Source organism: Aquila chrysaetos, chromosome 6, assembly GCF_900496995.4.
Source record: "Aquila chrysaetos chrysaetos chromosome 6, bAquChr1.4, whole genome shotgun sequence".
Classification (NCBI taxonomy): Eukaryota; Metazoa; Chordata; class Aves; order Accipitriformes; family Accipitridae; genus Aquila; species Aquila chrysaetos.
The window spans coordinates 10203201-10222810 of record NC_044009.1 but is presented as its reverse complement, the minus strand read 5'-3'; the positions used below and the strand labels follow the sequence as shown (position 1 = coordinate 10222810).

At 40.3% G+C, this 19610-nt stretch overlaps 1 protein-coding gene across 6 annotated transcripts in view; it reads right to left on the bottom strand.

Moving 5' to 3' along the window:
- Positions 1-19610, bottom strand: part of ADARB1 (adenosine deaminase RNA specific B1) — a 91880-nt gene that overhangs the window by 49439 nt on the left and 22831 nt on the right. For 4 of the 6 annotated variants that reach the window (XM_030017376.2, XM_030017379.2, XM_030017378.2 and 1 more), the window contains 2 exons: positions 18265-18301; positions 1501-1575 (listed from right to left, as the gene is read on the bottom strand). In XM_030017376.2, coding sequence (XP_029873236.1) covers positions 1501-1528 — 28 coding nt within the window. In that variant the 5' untranslated portion in view covers positions 1529-1575; positions 18265-18301. Of the gene's footprint in view, positions 1-1500; positions 1576-18264; positions 18302-19610 lie in introns of those variants that run through there. The other 2 variants (XM_030017380.2, XM_041124142.1) reach the window with 2 other exon arrangements.

The window sequence follows — 19610 nt, the reverse complement described above, 5'->3', positions numbered from 1 at the left end:
TGGTACAGAAGACATCTCAAAACATACTTCTGGGAGACAACTGCAGTTATACAAATGCATGCCCCAAAACCTGTAAGAACTCCACGGAGCCAGCCTCCTGACAAGACAAAAAGCTCAGTGAATGGTTTCCCATATTGATGCACTAACACACAAAAAAACCCCAGCAGCAGACAAATATTGAGTATTTTGCTTAAGGACACTTACAGGATGCCCCTGTAAAGAGATGATATTTTCTCCAGCTCAGGAAGGCACCTTTTATTTATGCTCAGATATTGAGATAAGGGGATGTTTTATCCAAAAAATTACCTTATGTGAATTATCCAATTACAGGTCTTAATTTTTTGAAGTCCTCCTTAGGGAGACCACTTTTAGAAATAGCTAAAGGATCCATCTGAAGTAATTTCTTTTATACCAAGGAAAAGAAAGTGTTAGCAAGCATATTCTAGTTGAGTTCACTGTTTCAGCTGAAGAAAAAAAGACGCATTCTAGTCCAGACAATATTTTTAGCTTGGGGTTTTCTTTTTGGGGGGTGGTGGTGGTGGGTGGTGGTGTTTGTTGTTGGTCGTTTTTTTTAAACCCAATGATCTAACTTCTTTATCTCCCAATAAAAATGTTCTGTAACTCCTTCAGACTGAACTACAACTCTTGTGCTCCAAAGTCTCCTACATTGCTGGGCTTTGTCAGAGATGCATTGGTTAGCCATTGTCACTTAGGGGGAAAATAAGCACATTTGTTATTATATCACATACAATTATTTACAGTCAGGCACAGCACATTAGCATAGCAGCAACAGAACCTTTCTCTCATTCACAAAAATGATAGCTGAAAGGCCAATAATAGTAAAAATATTTTTGTAATGTTTTAATGAGAATGCTTTTCTCCACAGGTTATCAGATCTTAATTATACCACAGAGCTAGCAGCCTTGCAGCACTTTGCCAGTGTATGCATCAAAATTATCACTATATTTGACTATTTTTGTGCTTCAATGCAATTTAATAATTCGGTATCTCAGAGTTGGAACAATCAGCATCTAATGAGAATAATCAGCCATGCAAGACCTGCGGGGAGCTCTTCTAGCTTCTCCTTTTGCTTTTCCTTCCTCCATTTCTGCTTTCCCTCATTTATTTTATACACTTCTACTCCATCTCCTTCATCTCACCCCTCCATTCTGACTGGTCCCTAACCCTTGGCACTGGCACTACCAGTATTCTTCTCCATTGCTGGTTCAAAATAGGAAAGTACTTTGTTTGATTAGTCAGTTTTTGGAAGAAAAATAAGACACAAGGTATAACTAGACTAGCATATAACCATGTGTATTTAAAACACTTCTAATGCAAAAGCTCCGATTCAGTCTTCCATACCATATTTTAAAGCATACAAAGAAATAGTTTTAATTTGTGCTTCCAAAGTTTCTTCGCAGTTGTCCCTGTACTTGCGAGAAAAAGTCACCTTCAGAAATGACTACATAGTTTATTACTGTGTAAATAAACACTTCTTACTCATGTTTTCTTCATCGTCTACATCCATTGTGAAATATTTTTGCTGGTGTCTTGGCTGGCAGAGACTGCTTCTGTCTGGAAAAGAGAGAGTGGGATATTTAAGTTTTAAGGTACCATACCAACATACAAGGTAAAGCATTAAATCTCCTTTAAAAGCAGCAACCTGGGCACTGGCTTTGCTTTGAGCTGTCCACAGTTTTTGCTCAGTTTTCACACAGTATTTCCCTGAAGTGCCTATTTCTGTAGCTGAGGTGCACGCTGCAGAATTGCAAATTCGACAATGTTTGCAAGAATTTGGGTTTTTGTACGATGAACTACAATATTTTTTTTTGTCTGAAAGAGTATGTGAACTACTTTATCTCACTAGTATTTTTTTTAACTCAAAAATAATGTCAAATCCACTCTGCAGGTTACCACAGAGACAATTCAAGCAGTCAAAGCACTGAAGATGCAGTTTTTTACCCAGCACCAAACTGATGAACGTCTGTTTGGTTTGGTTAAATCCTGACCCAAGAACCCTCCTAAAACGGAGATGATCATTGATGACTGAAAGATGTAGCCCCATATCAGGCGAAGGACAGAGTGGGCAATGTGACCCTCTCTCCTACATGTCAATTTTCTTATTAACTGAAGTGTTGAGATGATATGACATATAGGTTATCTGGCTGTGAGGAAACAGATTTTTATTAAACACAGGGACTTTCATTTCATCAAGAAAGACTGATCTAAAGGTGAATATAAGCATCTAACATGCAAAATATGTAATCTACCTAGCATTTGGTTTGAAAGAAGGCAACACTTTTACCCAAATCAAAAGCACTAATTTAAGGGTGATGGGTTTTGTGGTTTGGTTTGGGTTTTTTTATTATTCCAGTTTGGTTTTTCCTGAAAACTAAACAAGTACCTAATATCTGTTGCTTTCTAGGTAATTGCTCCAACCACATAATGCCACTAGTGCTCCAACACTGAACCCCTAAACCACACAGGGACTTATAATTTTAACAAAAGATCCATTATTACAGTGAGGAAAAAGTAGTGGAGCATTAACAGGCTTTGCATTCTTACACTGGAGTGGATCAAATCATGGAAATTTGGTTTGTACTTGCCAATCTGTTGAATTTTGTGCAGCTGCCTCTTAGCTTTTCTGAAGCATTGACAACTAAGTGTTGCGCTTTCTATGTTCTGCATTGCAATTTTTTTTTTTTTTAATATAATGCACTCATTTTCTGCTGATTCTTTACCACAGCTAAAGTGGAAAAGTACCTGAAGAAAGTAAAGTCGAGTACAAATGCAAAATCATTCTGTGATAATCTAGTCTCGTGTAACATCTGTAAACTTTGATTCCTTTTGGTGACAATCAGATTAAATTAAGATTGAAGTCCTACTTTTAAATGCGTCTTTGATTCTACTCCAAAACTATTACAAATAGGTCACAGAAATCACAGGGCAAAACTTCAACCTTCTTTTGTTATTTCCAATACTACAATTATCTCCCAGCAGAGTTTCAGTCTTTTACTTAGCTTACTTTTACCATGGACAGTATAAATTCTAATTATCTGTGGACATTTTACTTACACTGTACATATCTTAAAAGTTAACAATTGCATGGATGCTTGTGGGTAAGCGTTCAGGATACTGAGGACTCGGCAGAACAAGCAATACCTGATTCAGCCTGAGGCTGTGGTCACATACACCAGATCAGATGAGGGAACTGATTCTCACTGCTGGTATATTGCTACTGGTACCAGCAAAAATACCTGGGTGCCATGGCTGGGAAGAAGAGAGGCACGGTGATGTCTTAAGAGGATACTGCCAGGAATGGTAACGCCTTGTGAAACCAAGGGCTGAGGCTGCAGCTGGAAGGGATGGGGAGATCAGGGCAGGAAGCAAAGGTCGTTTGTGCCTTCAAAAGTGTGGGAACATTGGAAGGTAGGTGGCACAAAAGATGATGCTTGGTTTCATGCCGCTGTATGGGCTGGCACAATTTACAGCACTGAAGTATTTGCTCTATTATATTACATTTTGCCCTTCCCTCAGCAAGGACACACATCTGTGTCTCTCATCCAGCTGCCAATGTCAAATACTTAGGAACTTCAATGCTTTGAGACCTCTTTAAGTGTCAGCACTGGTGTAAGACAACGGAGTCAAAAGTTATCAAGAAGAGGAGCCACATAAACCAACATGGTCACTTGATAAGGTTGACACAATAAAATCAACACTCATTTTAACATAGCCAAATTCCTGCTCCATAACAATGAATTTGTTCCGTCTCTCTTCCCACCTCTTGTGGGAAAATCTAGCTTTAATTCCACTCTACATTAAAACTGTGGTCAGCTTTAGCTAGTAAACAAAAGGCACAACTTTGCACTGATGTTGTTCTTAATGCATAGATTGTACACTATAGTAATCCGAGTGCATAATATGGAATTACCAAGTTTTGCGAACAGAAACTAGGTATTCCACCCCTATTTATTTTTTAGTAGACACTTCATCCAAAGCATGCAAAAGCATGGTGCAAATCCAGAGTCCAGGCCTAAATGCCAAACATAATGAACTACACTGTTCTGCTCTGCTCTTTTTTAAGTCAATTCGGTTTTACCTTTGCTAACACAAGAAGAAAAAAAAAAATCCCACAAAAACTTCCATCCAAGAATGAAAGATATGTAGGGATACAGAAACATACAATACAGCTAATTGCTTGACAGCAGTATAACCCATGGGGATGAGGCGGGTGCAGTCCTTCACCACGACCACAGCCACGGAAGCAGCTCTAACCACCCCTGTAGTCCAAACAGCTGGCTGAACCACTGATCTACTGATGAACACACTCAAACTTCATCACTGATCTGCCAGGAGATGACTTAGGGACGGGATCACTGCGTGACTTGCCCAGTGAAACTCTCACTTCAAAAACAGGTTTTTGTAAAACTGCAACCACCGACACATAGGCGATTAAAACGTAAATGTTAAATGTGTATCAGAAACATCAAGAAACCTGTAGTCCAAAAACATCAGAAATTGGGAAATGCAGAATGACATTAAAATATACATATAGATGCGCAAGATTGCAACTTCAATATCTCTTCTAAATACTGTTATTCAGTAATTTAAAACAATTAAATCTGTTTATCCCCAACTAAACAAATCCTCAGCACACTACTATTTGCAATCTTTACAGCTTACTTTTCACAGCAGGAGCTAAGCAGCCCTTACTGAAAATGTTAAATGTGCCTTTAGCATTCATTACACTAATTAATGCTATGCCTCTAATAGTAGAATGAGAAAGAAATACATCTCTATGTTTGTCACCACTTCACAGTTTCAAAAACAAAGCCCACATGCCTCCTGATATCCTGAGTTTCCTACCACCACCGCAAAATGTTTATGATCATCCCAGTTTGTGACCTGAACAAGTGTCTTTGCTCAGGCAAAACAATTCCTTTTCACTCCCCAACCCTGTCTGGAGAAGGCACCGATTCAAGTAACTAAGAGGATTCTGCACAAACAGGGAGGAGAGGCAATGACAAAAGATGCAAAACCATACTTCTGAGAACAATGAAGCTGTTCAGATTCCCCACTAGCCAGACAGCATAAATTCAAGCAGATCGTAAAAATATGACAATTAAGCAGTAAAACTCCCTGCTGATTTTGTCACCAGCAGTGCAGAATTTCAAGGGGCACAGAGCTAAAATACTTGACCCATGCATACTGCTTCTCCTGAGACTCCCAGGAGCACCTAAAACAAATCACAGAATTTCCACAACTGTTTTGTTTTTTTTTTTAAATCCAAAGACTGTACAAAATGACTACGTAAACTCCATCTCACATGCATCAAAGCTTTAGGTAAACTGTGGGTTTCAGAGTGGTAATCGGTCTTCTGTGCCCCTGTCATCATTCATCTTGTTTGTGTACCACAACCTCTCCGCTGGTCCATAACAACTCCTGTTTTCCAGGTAACGTGCATATTCAAAGAGCTTCTTAGACCATCGCTTCCAGCTTGGGTACATGTACATGCACTCATCCTCTACGCAGTGGGTTGCTTTCCTTCCTCCATGCTTTTTGCTTTGCAGAAAACTTGCGCGGCTCTTCACGCCCAGCCAAGCTCCATCACCACTCCCCATACAGCTGTGAGACCAGTTTGAACTTCATGCCACGAAGAAATCAGCCGTGACTGTCCCACCAGGCTTTCGTGTGAGCACTATCACACCAGGAATGAGCTCCCTGTAAGTCCCCAGAAAGCTATAATATTATCCTCTCAAATCCCACCCCAAAGCTCTCTCCTGCTGCAATGCCCAACAGTCCCAGAAACTGCTACCCAGGAGCAGGTCTGTGAGCCCACATCTCATTGCAACACCATTTAACATACCATTTATGTTTCCTCCCACACCACTAAAACCGATAGGCTTCACCCCCTAGGATACTCATGCCTTGTTTGACACAGCATGCGACAGCTCCAAACACAGCGCAGATCCCTTCAGCATCAGAGGATGGCTGACATACTTTGGGTGGGCTATTCCTCGTCTAAACTAAAATACTCATAATGACCTGAGGGGGATGCAGAGTTTCCTGTCACGTTTTACCCCAGCTGCAGGCTACAGCAGCCACAATCCTGGCTACTTCACTTCAGGCTGGCTAGCAGAGTCCCTGTCTCATGACAGCATCTGTCCCAGTGCAATAATGGGGGAACAAACTAACCAGTAAATGAAGTTGCCATAAACCAGTGTGTTTTACTAAGCAGAGTAAAACAAACAAGTCACCTCAATCTTCATTTAGATAGAGTTTACGGAGTCAGAAAAGCCTTTCAAGCATACAAGTGGGAGCTGATCAGAGTTCCCTTTCTTTCTGACTTCAACAGCCTCTGGATTTCATCCATAATACACCCTGCTGTGCTGAATGGGGCAGCAGAGCTGCCTCTACTGCTTAATACTGAAAGAATTACCAGCCTTTTCACTGCGAGTGATCGTGTTGCTATGCTAGTGTGTTACGCTGAACAAGAAATTGCAAATGTCTGTATTATTTAATGTTGGCAAGTATGTGTTTTATTGCCTTTCTTGCAGTACCGCCTGTCCCTAGACCCACTGTCAGCCTGTCCCTAGACCCACTATCACCAGGGGCTGGAGCAGCAATGCTTGCATTAATGCCAAGTACACAAGTGTCAGCAATAACCTACAAAAACCAGAAATACTTACCAAGGAAGAAGGGATGAGTGAGAGAACTGGGAAGGGAGAACAGTTATTTTCCAGAGAAAGTCAAAAGAAATGCCTAGAGCTTGGAGACAACTACTTTCACGTAGGATGTGCATGCCCAAGGGCGCAGCAGCGGGAAAGGAGGACAGGATGCCCAGGCACTTTACTTTGCTTTTTGTTGCAGTGCTACACAAATGAAGAGCCAGAGACACCGAGCTGTTGAGACTTCCCCAGTACCAGCTGGGAAGCAACAGACTTTGGAAAGAAGACACCACTTCAGAAAATCTGAGACGTTGTCCTGCTGCATACTCTGAACATGAACACAACATATTCAAGAAGACCTCTGCCACCAGTTGGGCTCTCTGCAACGCAGCAGCTCAAGGCAGGCTACCATCAGACAGGCAGGATCGCACCCCTGTCTGATCCAGGTCCCCGCAAGAGCTGGAAATGCCTGGCTCATCAATTTTTAATGATAAAGTGTGCTATGCTTCCACTGCGGCAGTGCCAGCTTGGGCATCTCTCTCACACCTGGTCACCATCCTTGCTAAAGCAGATGGACAGAGGGAGGGGAGAGGATCATGCAAATCACATAAGCTTTTTTCACTTAAAGAGATTAGAAATTCGAGTAGAACTTTCGCTAAACGGGCTACTTTTACTTGCTCTATAAAAGCTGCTTAAATTTGCTTTCCTGTTACCATAGAGAAAGCCCAATTCCAACCCTAACTAACTCTGTACTATCAATAAGGCTATAACTCTTGGCATACTGATATTACCATCAACCAGGTTATTATGTATATTACGGACAGTATTATGCACAGTTACGTATAGCAGTTAAGAGGAAATATTTCTCTACAGTAACAGAAACAGCAACACTCATTCCGTGTAGATACACAGCTCAGATACCACAGTCAATATATAATTAAAATCCAGCTATGCCTGAAAAGTATAAAAATTGTGTTTATGAAAGGTGAAATCTTTTTGTGGGCTACAAAAAGACATGTTTATGCATTATCATGAAAGCACTGGTATTTTATTTTATCATGACATGACAACAAAGAATGGACCAATGAGGCATTTTGGAATCAGACTCAAACTCCAACATCTCCATAGTGTGACCAGCCTGTTGTATGATATGCTGAATTCGGGAAAGGGATGCTCGCTTGTTTTCAAACTACCCCTACCAGTACTGTATATTGTACATGTGCACACAGTACATCATGTAAACTCTATGTACTTACTAACCACATTTGGGGTTTTAAAACATATAACTGAAGCGAGTGTGAAGACTTAATACACTTTCCGTTGAACTGATTAGCAAAGACAACAAAACCAAAGTGATAAATAATTTTTTATTAATTATTAATTGAAACCAAAGCATATTTATTGTTTAAAAAGCAAGCATTTCAAATATGTTTGAAAAAAGGTGAGATGCTTCTAAAAGTACTGTATTTCAAAAGATGTTATGTTTTCCAAGCTTGTGAGTATCAGTTCAGGATAAATTTTCCTTGAAAATAAATTAATTAATTATTAGAGAAAGGACCTGGAAGGCTGCTGAAAAATTAATTTTCCTTTTGAGTAAAGATTCTTTTCAGAATTATTTACTTCAATGTGTATGAAACAGTAAAATAAAGTACTCCCAAGACAATAAAATGCTTTAAAGGATTTAGGCAGTTGAGGTATTCCTAAAGACCACAGGTAGCTTCACATCAATTTTAAAAAGTCCACACCACCACCACATATATGTAACTGAATAAAGACTAAAAGTGTGAGCAGGTGGCTGGGAAATTCTTATCTGTGCAATTATCACAGCACCAGGCCAGAGAGATTTTGGGAGAGTGAGAGCTGATGCAAGTGTCAGGTCCAAGCCTGAATTAGAAGAAAAATAGGAAGAGGGTACCTCTCCTTTTGGTTTATTGCCCTCAGAAGCATGATGCCCAGTGGTGTTCATCCCTCACAGCCCAGATGGAGTGTCACCACTGTCCTAACAAACCCAATTTTCAAAACTCACATTTGCTGCTGCCCGAACTTGCAGAGAGGGTAGGAAAGCAAGCCAAGCCTGCAGCACAAGCTGGGCAGCTGTCACAGCAGCCGCCTTGGTCTGTACTGTTACTCAGATGTTGCTTAAGGCTTAAGTATTTATTAAGATAAGCTTTTACATGGCTGTTGACTCTAAACACAAGTCTTGTTGCTTTGCTAGTGTCATGGCTTAAGCCCAGACAGCACCTAGGCACCAGGCAGCCGCTCGCTTACTCCTCCCCACTCCCAATGGGATGGGGAGGAGAATTGGAAAAGAAGTAGAACTCGTGGGTTGAGATAAGAACGATTTAATAACTAAAGTAAAATAAAATGCAACACTAACAATAATAATAATAAAATATAATAATAATAACAACAATAAGAATAGTAATGAAAATGAATAAAACAAAACAAAACAAAACAAACAAGAGAAAACAAGTGATGCACAATGCAATTGCTCGCCACCAGGTAACTGATGCCCGAGCAGCGATCCACTCCTCATGGCCAACTCCCCCCAGTTACATACTGAGTATGACGTCCTATGGTATGGAATATCCCTTTGGCTAGTTCAGGTCAACTGTCCTGGCCATGCTCCCTGCCAGCTTCTTGTACACCTGCTTGCTGGCGGAGCATGGGAAACTGAAAAATCCTTAACTTAGGATAAGTGCTACTTAGCAACAACTAAGAAATCAGTGTGTTATCAACATTATTCTCATACTAAATCCAAACCACACTGTGCCAGCTACTAAGAAGAAAATTAACTCTATCACAGCCGAAACCAGGACAGCTAGGTAGGCTCAGACCTTGCTTAATTTTTCCATTAGTTTTAGCCTTGGTGACTATTTTTGAAGCACAGTATAAAGAGACATTTTTCCCCTCCCAGAAAAAAGAAAACCAACAAATAACCAATGTTCTTACTGAAGTAGTAGAGCTGCTAAGGAAACATTTTACTGTACTGCCACATTTGCATTATATAGCATCAGCATAACTCCAGTGTAAAATGAGGAAATTAGTTGACTGTAATCAACATGACTTGTAAATAATTGTCACCTTATTTAGCACATCAAACTGGCTCCAGTTACTCCTGCAGCACCACTGCATGCTCAAGGACAAAAGACTTGGACAATTCCTGTTAGAATTACTACAGACATGACCAGTGAGCTACGTGAACCGAGCCAGAAGCAAGAAATGCTGCACAGCTGCCTCATGCTGCCATGGCAGGGATAAACCCTCCTGAGGAGCTGGGTTACCAGTCTGGGCTCAGCACCATGTCCCCACAGCTGAACGTCCTGTTCCTCCTGCCTAAAGTAGAGGAAAAGCAAGCTCCTGCCTGCTAAAAGCATAGGTAAACAGGAACTCCAGTTGCATAAATATTTGTATAAATCAATGTAGACCGTTGGTGGCATTACTGAAGTTTATAAGAGACAGAATTTAGACAGTTGTTTTTTTTTTTTAATTTAAATAAGTGTGCTAAACAGATTTTGGAAGCATCAGTTAAGATAAACAGCCAGGAAGAAGGACAGTTGACAGAACAGCTGTAAGGCATGTAAGAGATGCAATGCTAGAGTAATAAATAATGCAGCCAAATGACACTAACCTGTCTGTCCACATTTTCTAATGAAGCGCTTGCATCCTTCTAAGGTTTAACCATATGTGTTTAAGAGTTAGTCTAAATACATTCTTGGTGTATAATGAATAACCACATTTTTTCCCAATCCTTTCCGTATAAAAAAATACACTTGAGAAAAGTTAGCAGTGCTCAGCACTTTCCTCCAGCCCCCAGGACTGCAATAGTGGATTACCCCTGTATTGCTCTCCTCGCTGACCTGCTCTTTTGCAGAAGTCACCTAGCACAGACCCCAGGCTAGTAAGCCCATGCTTGCTCATGCTTTGGTTCCCTACATGTTTTGCTGCAGGCACCAAAAGTCAGCTTGCATGGAGCGGAAGGGGTTCAGGAGAGCATATGGGGTGGGATTCTGCCACCTACATGATCCTATCACTACATTTCAACTTAACAACGCACATTCCCACTGCATACGAAGCTGTGTGCACGCCATCTTCCCACGCAGCCAAGAGCTAGAAAAAGAACTACTAACATATATATAATATTTTACTATACTAACAGATACAGATTCTTGGTTCATGGACTCCACAAGCATCCATAGACTCCTCCCTTTACCTGGCAAACAACGGCTCAACTGATCTAGACTGAACCTACTTGACCTTACTCTAAAACTGTCCTACCAAGGCTAGGATCTGACTTTGATGCCTAAAGCAAGGAATAAAGTACACTTAAGTCCCTCTTAGAGCACCTTGGGTAGGAAGCTATGCTGGGAAGCTGTGTATTTTTCATTACGACTCCCCTATCCCAAGCACATCACTAGAGCAAGACGACTGTGCATTTTATAGAAGTAACACATCACTGACTTCCATTACAACTAACTTCTAATAACCACCCCCATAAAGTCAAAAACACTTTGAAGAGAATGAATTAGATATACTTATTAATGAAGTCCAAATAACATCTACTTTTCCTGGCGAATAAAATTCAAACAGTACATACAACATGTAGGGGACAGTACTTAGCTGGGGCAGAGAGAATTAACTTCTCAGCACTTTTTATACACATATTAATTAGGAGAATAATCTTCCAAACTTGCTCCCATTGTAGTCCATGGTTTATTTTTTTTTTTCCCCCCACTTGGCCTCCAGAGCTACAGGATTAGGTAATAAAAAAAAAAGATTTTTAAAAGCCCTTCCAAATACAATAGGACCCACGTATGCTTCCAGAAATTGGGGGTAGATTTTTTTCAGAAAAAGGACTCTGAACACAGGCTGCTCACTACAGAAAAGAGCTTCCTCTCTTGCCAAGGCATGTTTGATTACTTCTGAAATCATTAGTAATTCAGTTATCATTGCACTATGAAGAAGGAACAGCATTTTTTACATCTTTGACCTTCAAAACTTTTATTCAAGCAGCTTTCACAATGCAGCGAAACTGCAGTAATAAACTCATTCGCCGCCTATAAATAATCCATTTAGCAACAGACATCCAGAAACCTCTTGGGTCCTACAGGCGCAAAGTCTCTGCACTGCTTCAGCATCGAGATTGGGTAATCGTTGGTGGCATCTGAGCAAGCACAGCTTCCAAAAGGACTCCACTGAAGCCATGCATTTGCCTTGGACAGCAGGTGTGAATAAACTCTCAAGTTTTGTTCCTAAAAACCTGTTTGGGGATAAGTGCCTCAACTACAGTAACACTCTCCCAGAGCACTGGAAAAATTTATATTTTGGAAAAAAAAAAAAGAATAAAGGAAAAAGTTTAATTGCTGCTCAGAGATTTACAGAGCTTTCAAAAATAACAATAAAGAATAATTGGCATAAATACTAGTTAACTGATTCGGGTCAGTGCATATACAGCATGTTGTATGTGGAATGGGACTGTGGAGAAAGCCTGCTCCTTGGCTACATGAACCGCCTTCTCTCAGGTATACTGCTAAAATAAATTCAGGTTTCAACTGTACTATGCTGGTGTAGTAGAGGGGATTTTTGCTCTTAACATGGAGCGACAAACCTAAGTCCAGCTGTTAGGTAAATACACTCACCGAAGCCAAGTGATTCTGCATAGCAGCACACCCTGCAATATTTAGATTGCAAGCAGTACTGCAAAAAACTTCCCTTTTCTAAATGCATTACATGCCAAACAGGAAAGCGACATCTAAATGTATGCTAATTTAAGTGGAGTCATGAAAAAGTACAGTATATTTACACGTCTAACCCTCTCCTGGTTTTGAAGTCTCTATTTCCCACAGAGTATTTCCAAACATAGGAAGAACACTAGAAATACTTCAAAATGTAGTAGCCTAAACAACAGTATTCACTTTTATTTCCCCAAGAGACTACTAGAAAGATTTTTAACTAAATGTTGGCTTTATCAAGTACATACTGCACAAGTACAAAGAGAGATACAACTTGTGTTTCTTTTGTTTGAATATTCTGTATATTCACTACACAAAAAAAAAAAGTTGTGGAGGACCCTTTTAACAGCTATCTTGGTTTATCCTCATCGTTGAGGAAAAACTAGATATACCCCGAAAGGAAAATTTAGCGGCTACCCAATGTTTTATGTTAACAGAGAATGGCATATATGCAAAAAAGCATAACCTGACAGGTGAAACAAAACTCTTATTAGAAGCAAGTAAAAGTCAGAAAGCTGCAGCTTTAGAGAAGTTTCATATTTACTAAAAACTACTCTCCTTCTGAACTTTGAAAGCTAAGTAAAATAAAATGTTGGGAGATATTCTGAACAGGATCCTTCAACATTTCTTTTACTCTATAAATCCAAAGTGAAAACACTGAAGTTGCACTTAGCAATGAAGGTTCAAACTTTACCTGAAAACCTCCACGTTTATGACACCCCCCCCCCCCCCCAGTGCTTTGTTTCAACCCTACAGCAATTAAAACACTACCTTTCCGTTCCGATCGTTTCTTCCTCCTCCGTTTACAGTGCCGGCGGACCACGCTGAAGAGGGTCCCCACGCCGAGAGCCGTGGCTATAAGAGATGCCATGCACACACCTACAGTCCACCACCACCAGCCCCCTCCCAACAAGGCAGCGATGTATTCCTGAAAGGAGGGTTACCCCTGCCTTGCTTTGCGCTCTCTTCACCTAGCCGAGGCCCATTCCTCAAACTGCAGGATGCATCGATGCACAGTCCGATGAACAAAGATGAACAAACGCTGCAGCTCATCCCTACCCGCCGCAAGAGGCACATGTGACAATTAACCCTTTGGTAAGTGAAAGGGGCAAAGAAGGACAGTTTGCCTAGAAGGATGTTATTGAAGACATCCTCACTACTGGGTGTGGAAAAGCAAATTTATTTTTATTTTGTTATTAAAAAAAGAGGGCAAATCTGGTGTGGCTTCAGCCTTATACATATCTCAGAAACAAGGAGAGACTTAAGCAAGGAAATGTTTATACATCCTAATGCATGAAACCAAGATGCCTTCAGCATCTTGTATAATTGTTTCTCATGTTCTTAGGTATGTATTGCATACATTGCCTAGAAAAGCACAAAATATATTCGTGAAAACCAGGAATACAAAAATATGCAAATCTCAAAGAGCAATGTTTTAGTCACACATTTTCCATACGAGGGTTTGTATGCCACGTCTGACAGAGAGACTTCCCAATGTCAACATTAACAGTAACATTTTCCAGCCATTTCATAAACAAAAAAGCAACATGTGACATTGTGGGATAATGTGATGTTACCCTGTTCCCCCAATATGAGCAAGCAACCAAACACATGTTCATCCTGTGGATCCTATGGATCAGCAGCACAGACTGGGGGTTGCAGCTATCCTTTAATCCTGCCTGCAGATTAAACCTTGCAGGACAAAAAAAACATCTTCCAGCAGGTGATGTTTGGAGGTGCAAGCTCCACGGGTTTCCTCAGTGTGTTACCAGAGTGAGGAGACTTCTCTGACAAGCCACCTCCGCCTGCTCTCAGACCTTAATTTCTCAGTATACCAGGCCTTGGCTCTTTGGAAGACAGCACATAATCAAATCTGGATAAACTCTAGTAGATGATTTACATGGACCATCATATTTTGACAACTAGCCAGGCTGGCATTTTTTTGAAAAACATTGCCACTGGCATCTTAAATTAGCAGTACTTCACTAGCAATAACCAACACATTCAAGCTCACCACTGGGATTGGGTTGACCTGCTAACAAGGAGCCTTACCTCTCTACCTCCTGTTCCCTCTGCTGGCACTTGTTCTCCAGATCCCAGGTACCAGCTTTTTCATCTCCAGTCTGTGATGGAAAGCTTCCGAGACTGAGTTAATTTGTTGACTGAAATTATTTCTGCAGGAAGACTATGTGCCAAGGGCTGCAAACTTCCCCACTTCAGAGGAGCTGAAGTTCTACTTCAGCATCTATGTTAATGGACACTAATTCACCAAGGATGAAGAAATATCAACAGGACCATTTGTGCTCAGTTTACACAATTTAAAAAGAAGAACCTGCCATGGTGGAACAAGCCATCAATGCCATGGTCATGCCACCACGTGTTCACCACCCATCTAAGCCCAGGAGGAAATGCCATCATCATCTAAGACCAACTCCCCAAACCAGTCTTCCCTGGAGCAATAAGGTATGATCTTCCTTTGTAGCAGACAAAAGGTCAGGCATTTTCTTATGCTTCCAGCATCTCTCCTTCCTTTGCTAAATACTGCCAACTTGGGCTCAGAGACCAGAGGATGCTGGATTAACATGCTCTGGATTAACACAGCAACATCATTTCTCCCTTCATGGAAACCAAAATTAGCTTAATTTAAAAGTGACAATGGTCTGACATCAGGCCCTGCAATGCTACATCCCAACAGGTCTACGCGATCACAGCAAGATTAAGGAGGACATCAAGGAAACCCCAGGGAAGCCCACAGCTCCAGTGTCCACAGCATGGGCACTGGCTGCGCATTGTCAGAGCGCTTTCCCATCTGACCAGACCTAATTCGTGATTGAAGTTAGCCGTTCTGTGCCTCACTAATTAACAGTTTCAGGCCAAGTTTGACATTTCAATCCACATCAAGCTGTGCATGATGGGGAAAGGACAAGGAGGGTGAGGTATCTACATCTACACAGCCTTGAAGGAAAAGCACCATTGATAGACAGAGAGAAAAAGGGAAAAAACACTCCTTAGGGCAATGGGAATTCATTTTCCTCCTTTGAGCAAACAGCACGCTTTGTTAAAAGCAAAAAAGCAGCCTGTGAAACTGCTGAGCTCTTTACCATAATTCTTGCAGCTGTTGAAACATTCACCACCTTGCTCTCACCACAGGTGAGAAAGATGTACGTAACAATGTGTATTTCTCCTTCCCTTTCAGGGCAGAGTTGCTGCATTAGGTATTGAAAGTTCAAAAGTGATTTTTCCTTCAACAATTAATTTATCTGCTCTAACCTGCCAGAGATTTCATTTGCAGGACTTGTTGTAACACTCCTCTGGGTCACCCCTGTAGCTCTACTCTCCAAAGCAGCTTCTACTCTGCTAACCACGGCTGCCCAAGGCAAACTGACTCTGGGGTATGAGAATCAGGAAGAGGATCCAAGATAATTTTAGCTTGAAGGATGACAGCTTTCAATAGAGAAAAAGATGTCTATAATCTGACTACTGACTAAGGAATGTACACAATGCACTTGGGAGAGAAACTTAGTGACCCAATGCATTCACTTGCGTTGGCACATTAACAACAGTTTTAGGAAATCAAAAATACACTATCTGTAATATGTATGAGATTAAATATTCAATATCTGTAAATATACTGCAAAGTCTGCATGATTAGAATAAAGCAGGTTAAAAGCTGAGTGCTAGGAGGCAAATGCTTTATTAGAATAAAGCAGGTTAAAAGCTGAGTGCTAGGAGGCAAATGCAACCCACCAGAACAACACCGTGGCATTCAGTTCTAACATGTTCATTGAAAGCAGTAAATCCCATAACATCTTGTATTTCACAGATTCAACACCCACTGAGGCATCAAGGAGAGACTGGACTGCCTTCTCTCCAAAGAAAAAGCAATTCCCAGAGGTAATCTGGTTACGTACCTACACATCTTGAACACTTCCATCTCACCCGCATCACTGAATTAGGAACACAGAGACACAAAACAACTGAGGTGTCCTCCATCAAAAGCCCAGAGGTGAACTAATCCAAGCGAGACCAGGAGCTACACAGCAAGACTGATGGAAAAATTCCGTAGCTTCTCAATTCTCCCCTCTACCACCTAGATCACCAGAACAAAGCCAGCCTAAGTTTCTGTGGATTTCTGGCTTGTGACAGATGGGGTTTTGTGGCTAAGTGTTTGTGAGTTCAACCTGGACACTCCGTAGCTGTGGCATCTATAGTCCTTTCCCCTCCATAGCACCAGGAGGCTCGAGGCTATGGTGCAGCCCTTCTGCCAGACCCAGCACTTATCAAGCATCTCCTTCACCCGTCACTCTTCACAAAACTCATAGGAATAATCTATCGTATCTTTAGGTACCCACCAGACTCACTTCAAATCAGGTAAGTTGGAGAGCTGCCGGGGAAAGGAGAAAGGACAAAAAGAGTTCAATCACAGAACACAAAAGAAACTCACTACTACTTTTTTTTAATATATATAAATTACATTAAAATCTCTATGCACCAAAAACATCCTTGCAAATCTCATTTACTTATAGATTTGGCAACTATTATCAGCTTACTTTATACACTCTTTGAAGAAATAGTCACATACCATATTTTGTAAGCACTTTTAGCAATTTTTTTCCTCCCACATGCAATTCATGTATTTTTCAAGCACAAGGATGACATTACAGGCCAACAGCAGTTTTCCCGCAAGTTTTGTGTACTGCAGCAAGAATGAATATAAATTAGCAGCAGCCACCAGAATTTGTATCAGCTAATTACAGCCTAAGCATTTGCTTGGCACAGCAAATCTCAAAACACAAAGCTGCTGGCTGCACACCAGGAACCCCAAGAGCTCTGATACCATATGCCTCAGCTTGCAGTTCAACTCCTCAGGTGATTAAATCCACTCCAACAGCACCATCTGCTGTTACGCTACATCAATAATTGATTTTACATCTATTGTTCCCTTGACCAAGGAAGTCTAGAGCCCAGCTCCAAATCAGAAATAACTTACGATGTTTGCAGATTCATTCTACAGTAAACTATTTTGGAACATATATTTATTATGAAGTTTTGTATTCTTTGTCTGTATCCTTCTTACTGGCTTACTTTGAGGACTAAACATCTAATTTTTAACATACGTTATTTCTGAAGGACTCCTCAAATACCCATGACTGTCAGAAATGTATTTAAGATGTGCTTCCAAGGAAAAAGTGTTAACCATTCAGAGAAGAAAACTGAGCAGGCTAGATCTCCCATTAAGTAACATCAGTATTTTCATAATCATTTAAAAGATAATAGATGCAGCTACCCAGTGGTGCTAAGGAAAATAATAGCTAATTGGAAGAAAAATCTAAAATAGTTTTAAAGGAAGTTAAAAAAGCCTCAAAGATCTTGATATTATTTTATAAAAAGAAAAAGAAAGAAAAAAGAGAGTCATGCAGGTAGGGTGATGTTTGGCATTAGGAGACAGACTTACAAAGCGGACATATTTCCTCCTTTCCCATGACAATCAGTTATCAAGCTCGGCTCAAACATTCAGCAAACTCTCAAGTCCTACGTGCCAGCTTTGCGTATTTATTTTATTAATATGGATTGGATAAAAATTTGCAGTCAGAAGGGTAAGTAATTTTTTGTAACATGTACATTGACTTGATAAAGTTAGATAATTTCTTAACAATATTTTCTCTATTTTCAAACTGTACTGATCCAGTATCTTTGAAGGTATTTCGTGTACAAACATAAATAAAAGTTATATATAAAATAATAAAGTTTTAAATAACTCTTTAAATACATTAAGATGAATTCTCTCCTCCAAGTTATGATCTGAATGCATCAATCAGAAAACAAAGAATCTCGCTATGCATTTGCAAATATGGTGTGCTTACCTTTTTAACTATTGGAGACACATGCTGATTCTGCAACCTGCAAAAAAGAGGAAACACAGTTAGTATTTTTTTCTTTTACAAATTTAAGTGCATTACAAATAGCAACTCCTCACCTTAAAAGGGACAAATTTCTGATTCTGTAAGAATAAACACTACATACTGCATATATGCAATCACAGAGCCAACTCCCTTGTAACGCCAGCAAAGGGAGGGGGAGAAACAATTCTGCACACTCCTGGTTGGGGGGGAAAAAAAAAAATTAAAAAAAAAAAATTTAAAAAGTCAAGACTGAAGATGCTTAGTACTTGGGGCCAGAAGAAACATCCCAGAGGTACAAGCAGCTATTTAGCACAACCCAATCTGCAATCTCTGCACCTTCTAGCAGAAAGGGTCAGCAAAAAATTTGGCCAATAGTGGCTTGAAACTAAAATCAACTTCTGTGTTATCACAGCCAACTTATGCTGCAAGCAAATCTAAAGTTGCTGTCTTGTTAGATTTTATTTTATTTTATTTTTAGTGATTTATTTTAATCCATATAAACAACACCTCACACTACAACCCCCTTTTCAAACACCAGTTTCTTGATACTACTGGCATCAGTGTGCATTCTCCTGAAGTGCCTGCAAAACTGGAAAATCCCTGAACTACCAGCAGTGGGGTGGGAAAGAAATGGCAGATGTAGGGTAAGAAGGATACAGGATAACAGGAAGGACTAATGCTACAAGAAATTTTCTTTTATATCTGTGAATACATATAAACTGCACAGCTGTTCAATCAGGAACAGATGGCTTTATTTTTACAGATAACCTCCTGGTTATAAGAAAATATTTATGTGACTTGATCAGTGTGAAGATACACTATTCTAAAATGGTTTGGCAAATCACTTCCAAAGCAACAGAGTATTTCAGTCAAGCAGCTACTTTCTGCAAAAACACACACAGTCCAGCAGTTGATCAGAGTGGGGACACCACCTGTACCTGTAAAGGATTTTGATACTTGCACCTTGAAAAGACAAAAATTCTCTGCTGTTACACTGCCCACAAGAGGGTGCTGGCACCCTACAAAAACTTTCACTAAACTTAAGTTACACAGCATGCACAGCACAGCTACGGACAATACAAACTGATGAATGCATATATCATATCTTAAACTGTTTTGTTCAAGTTAGACAAGAAGGGATCTGGCACAATATTTAAAGTCCATATACTAGAAGATTTCATTAATTCAATCTTGATTTTTTTTCAAAGACATTTCAATTTCCCAACACTTCATGGTGGCGTTTTCCAATAATCCAGAAAAATATGCCAATAACACATTGGTCTTAGCGTGAAGTAGTAAAAATGCCT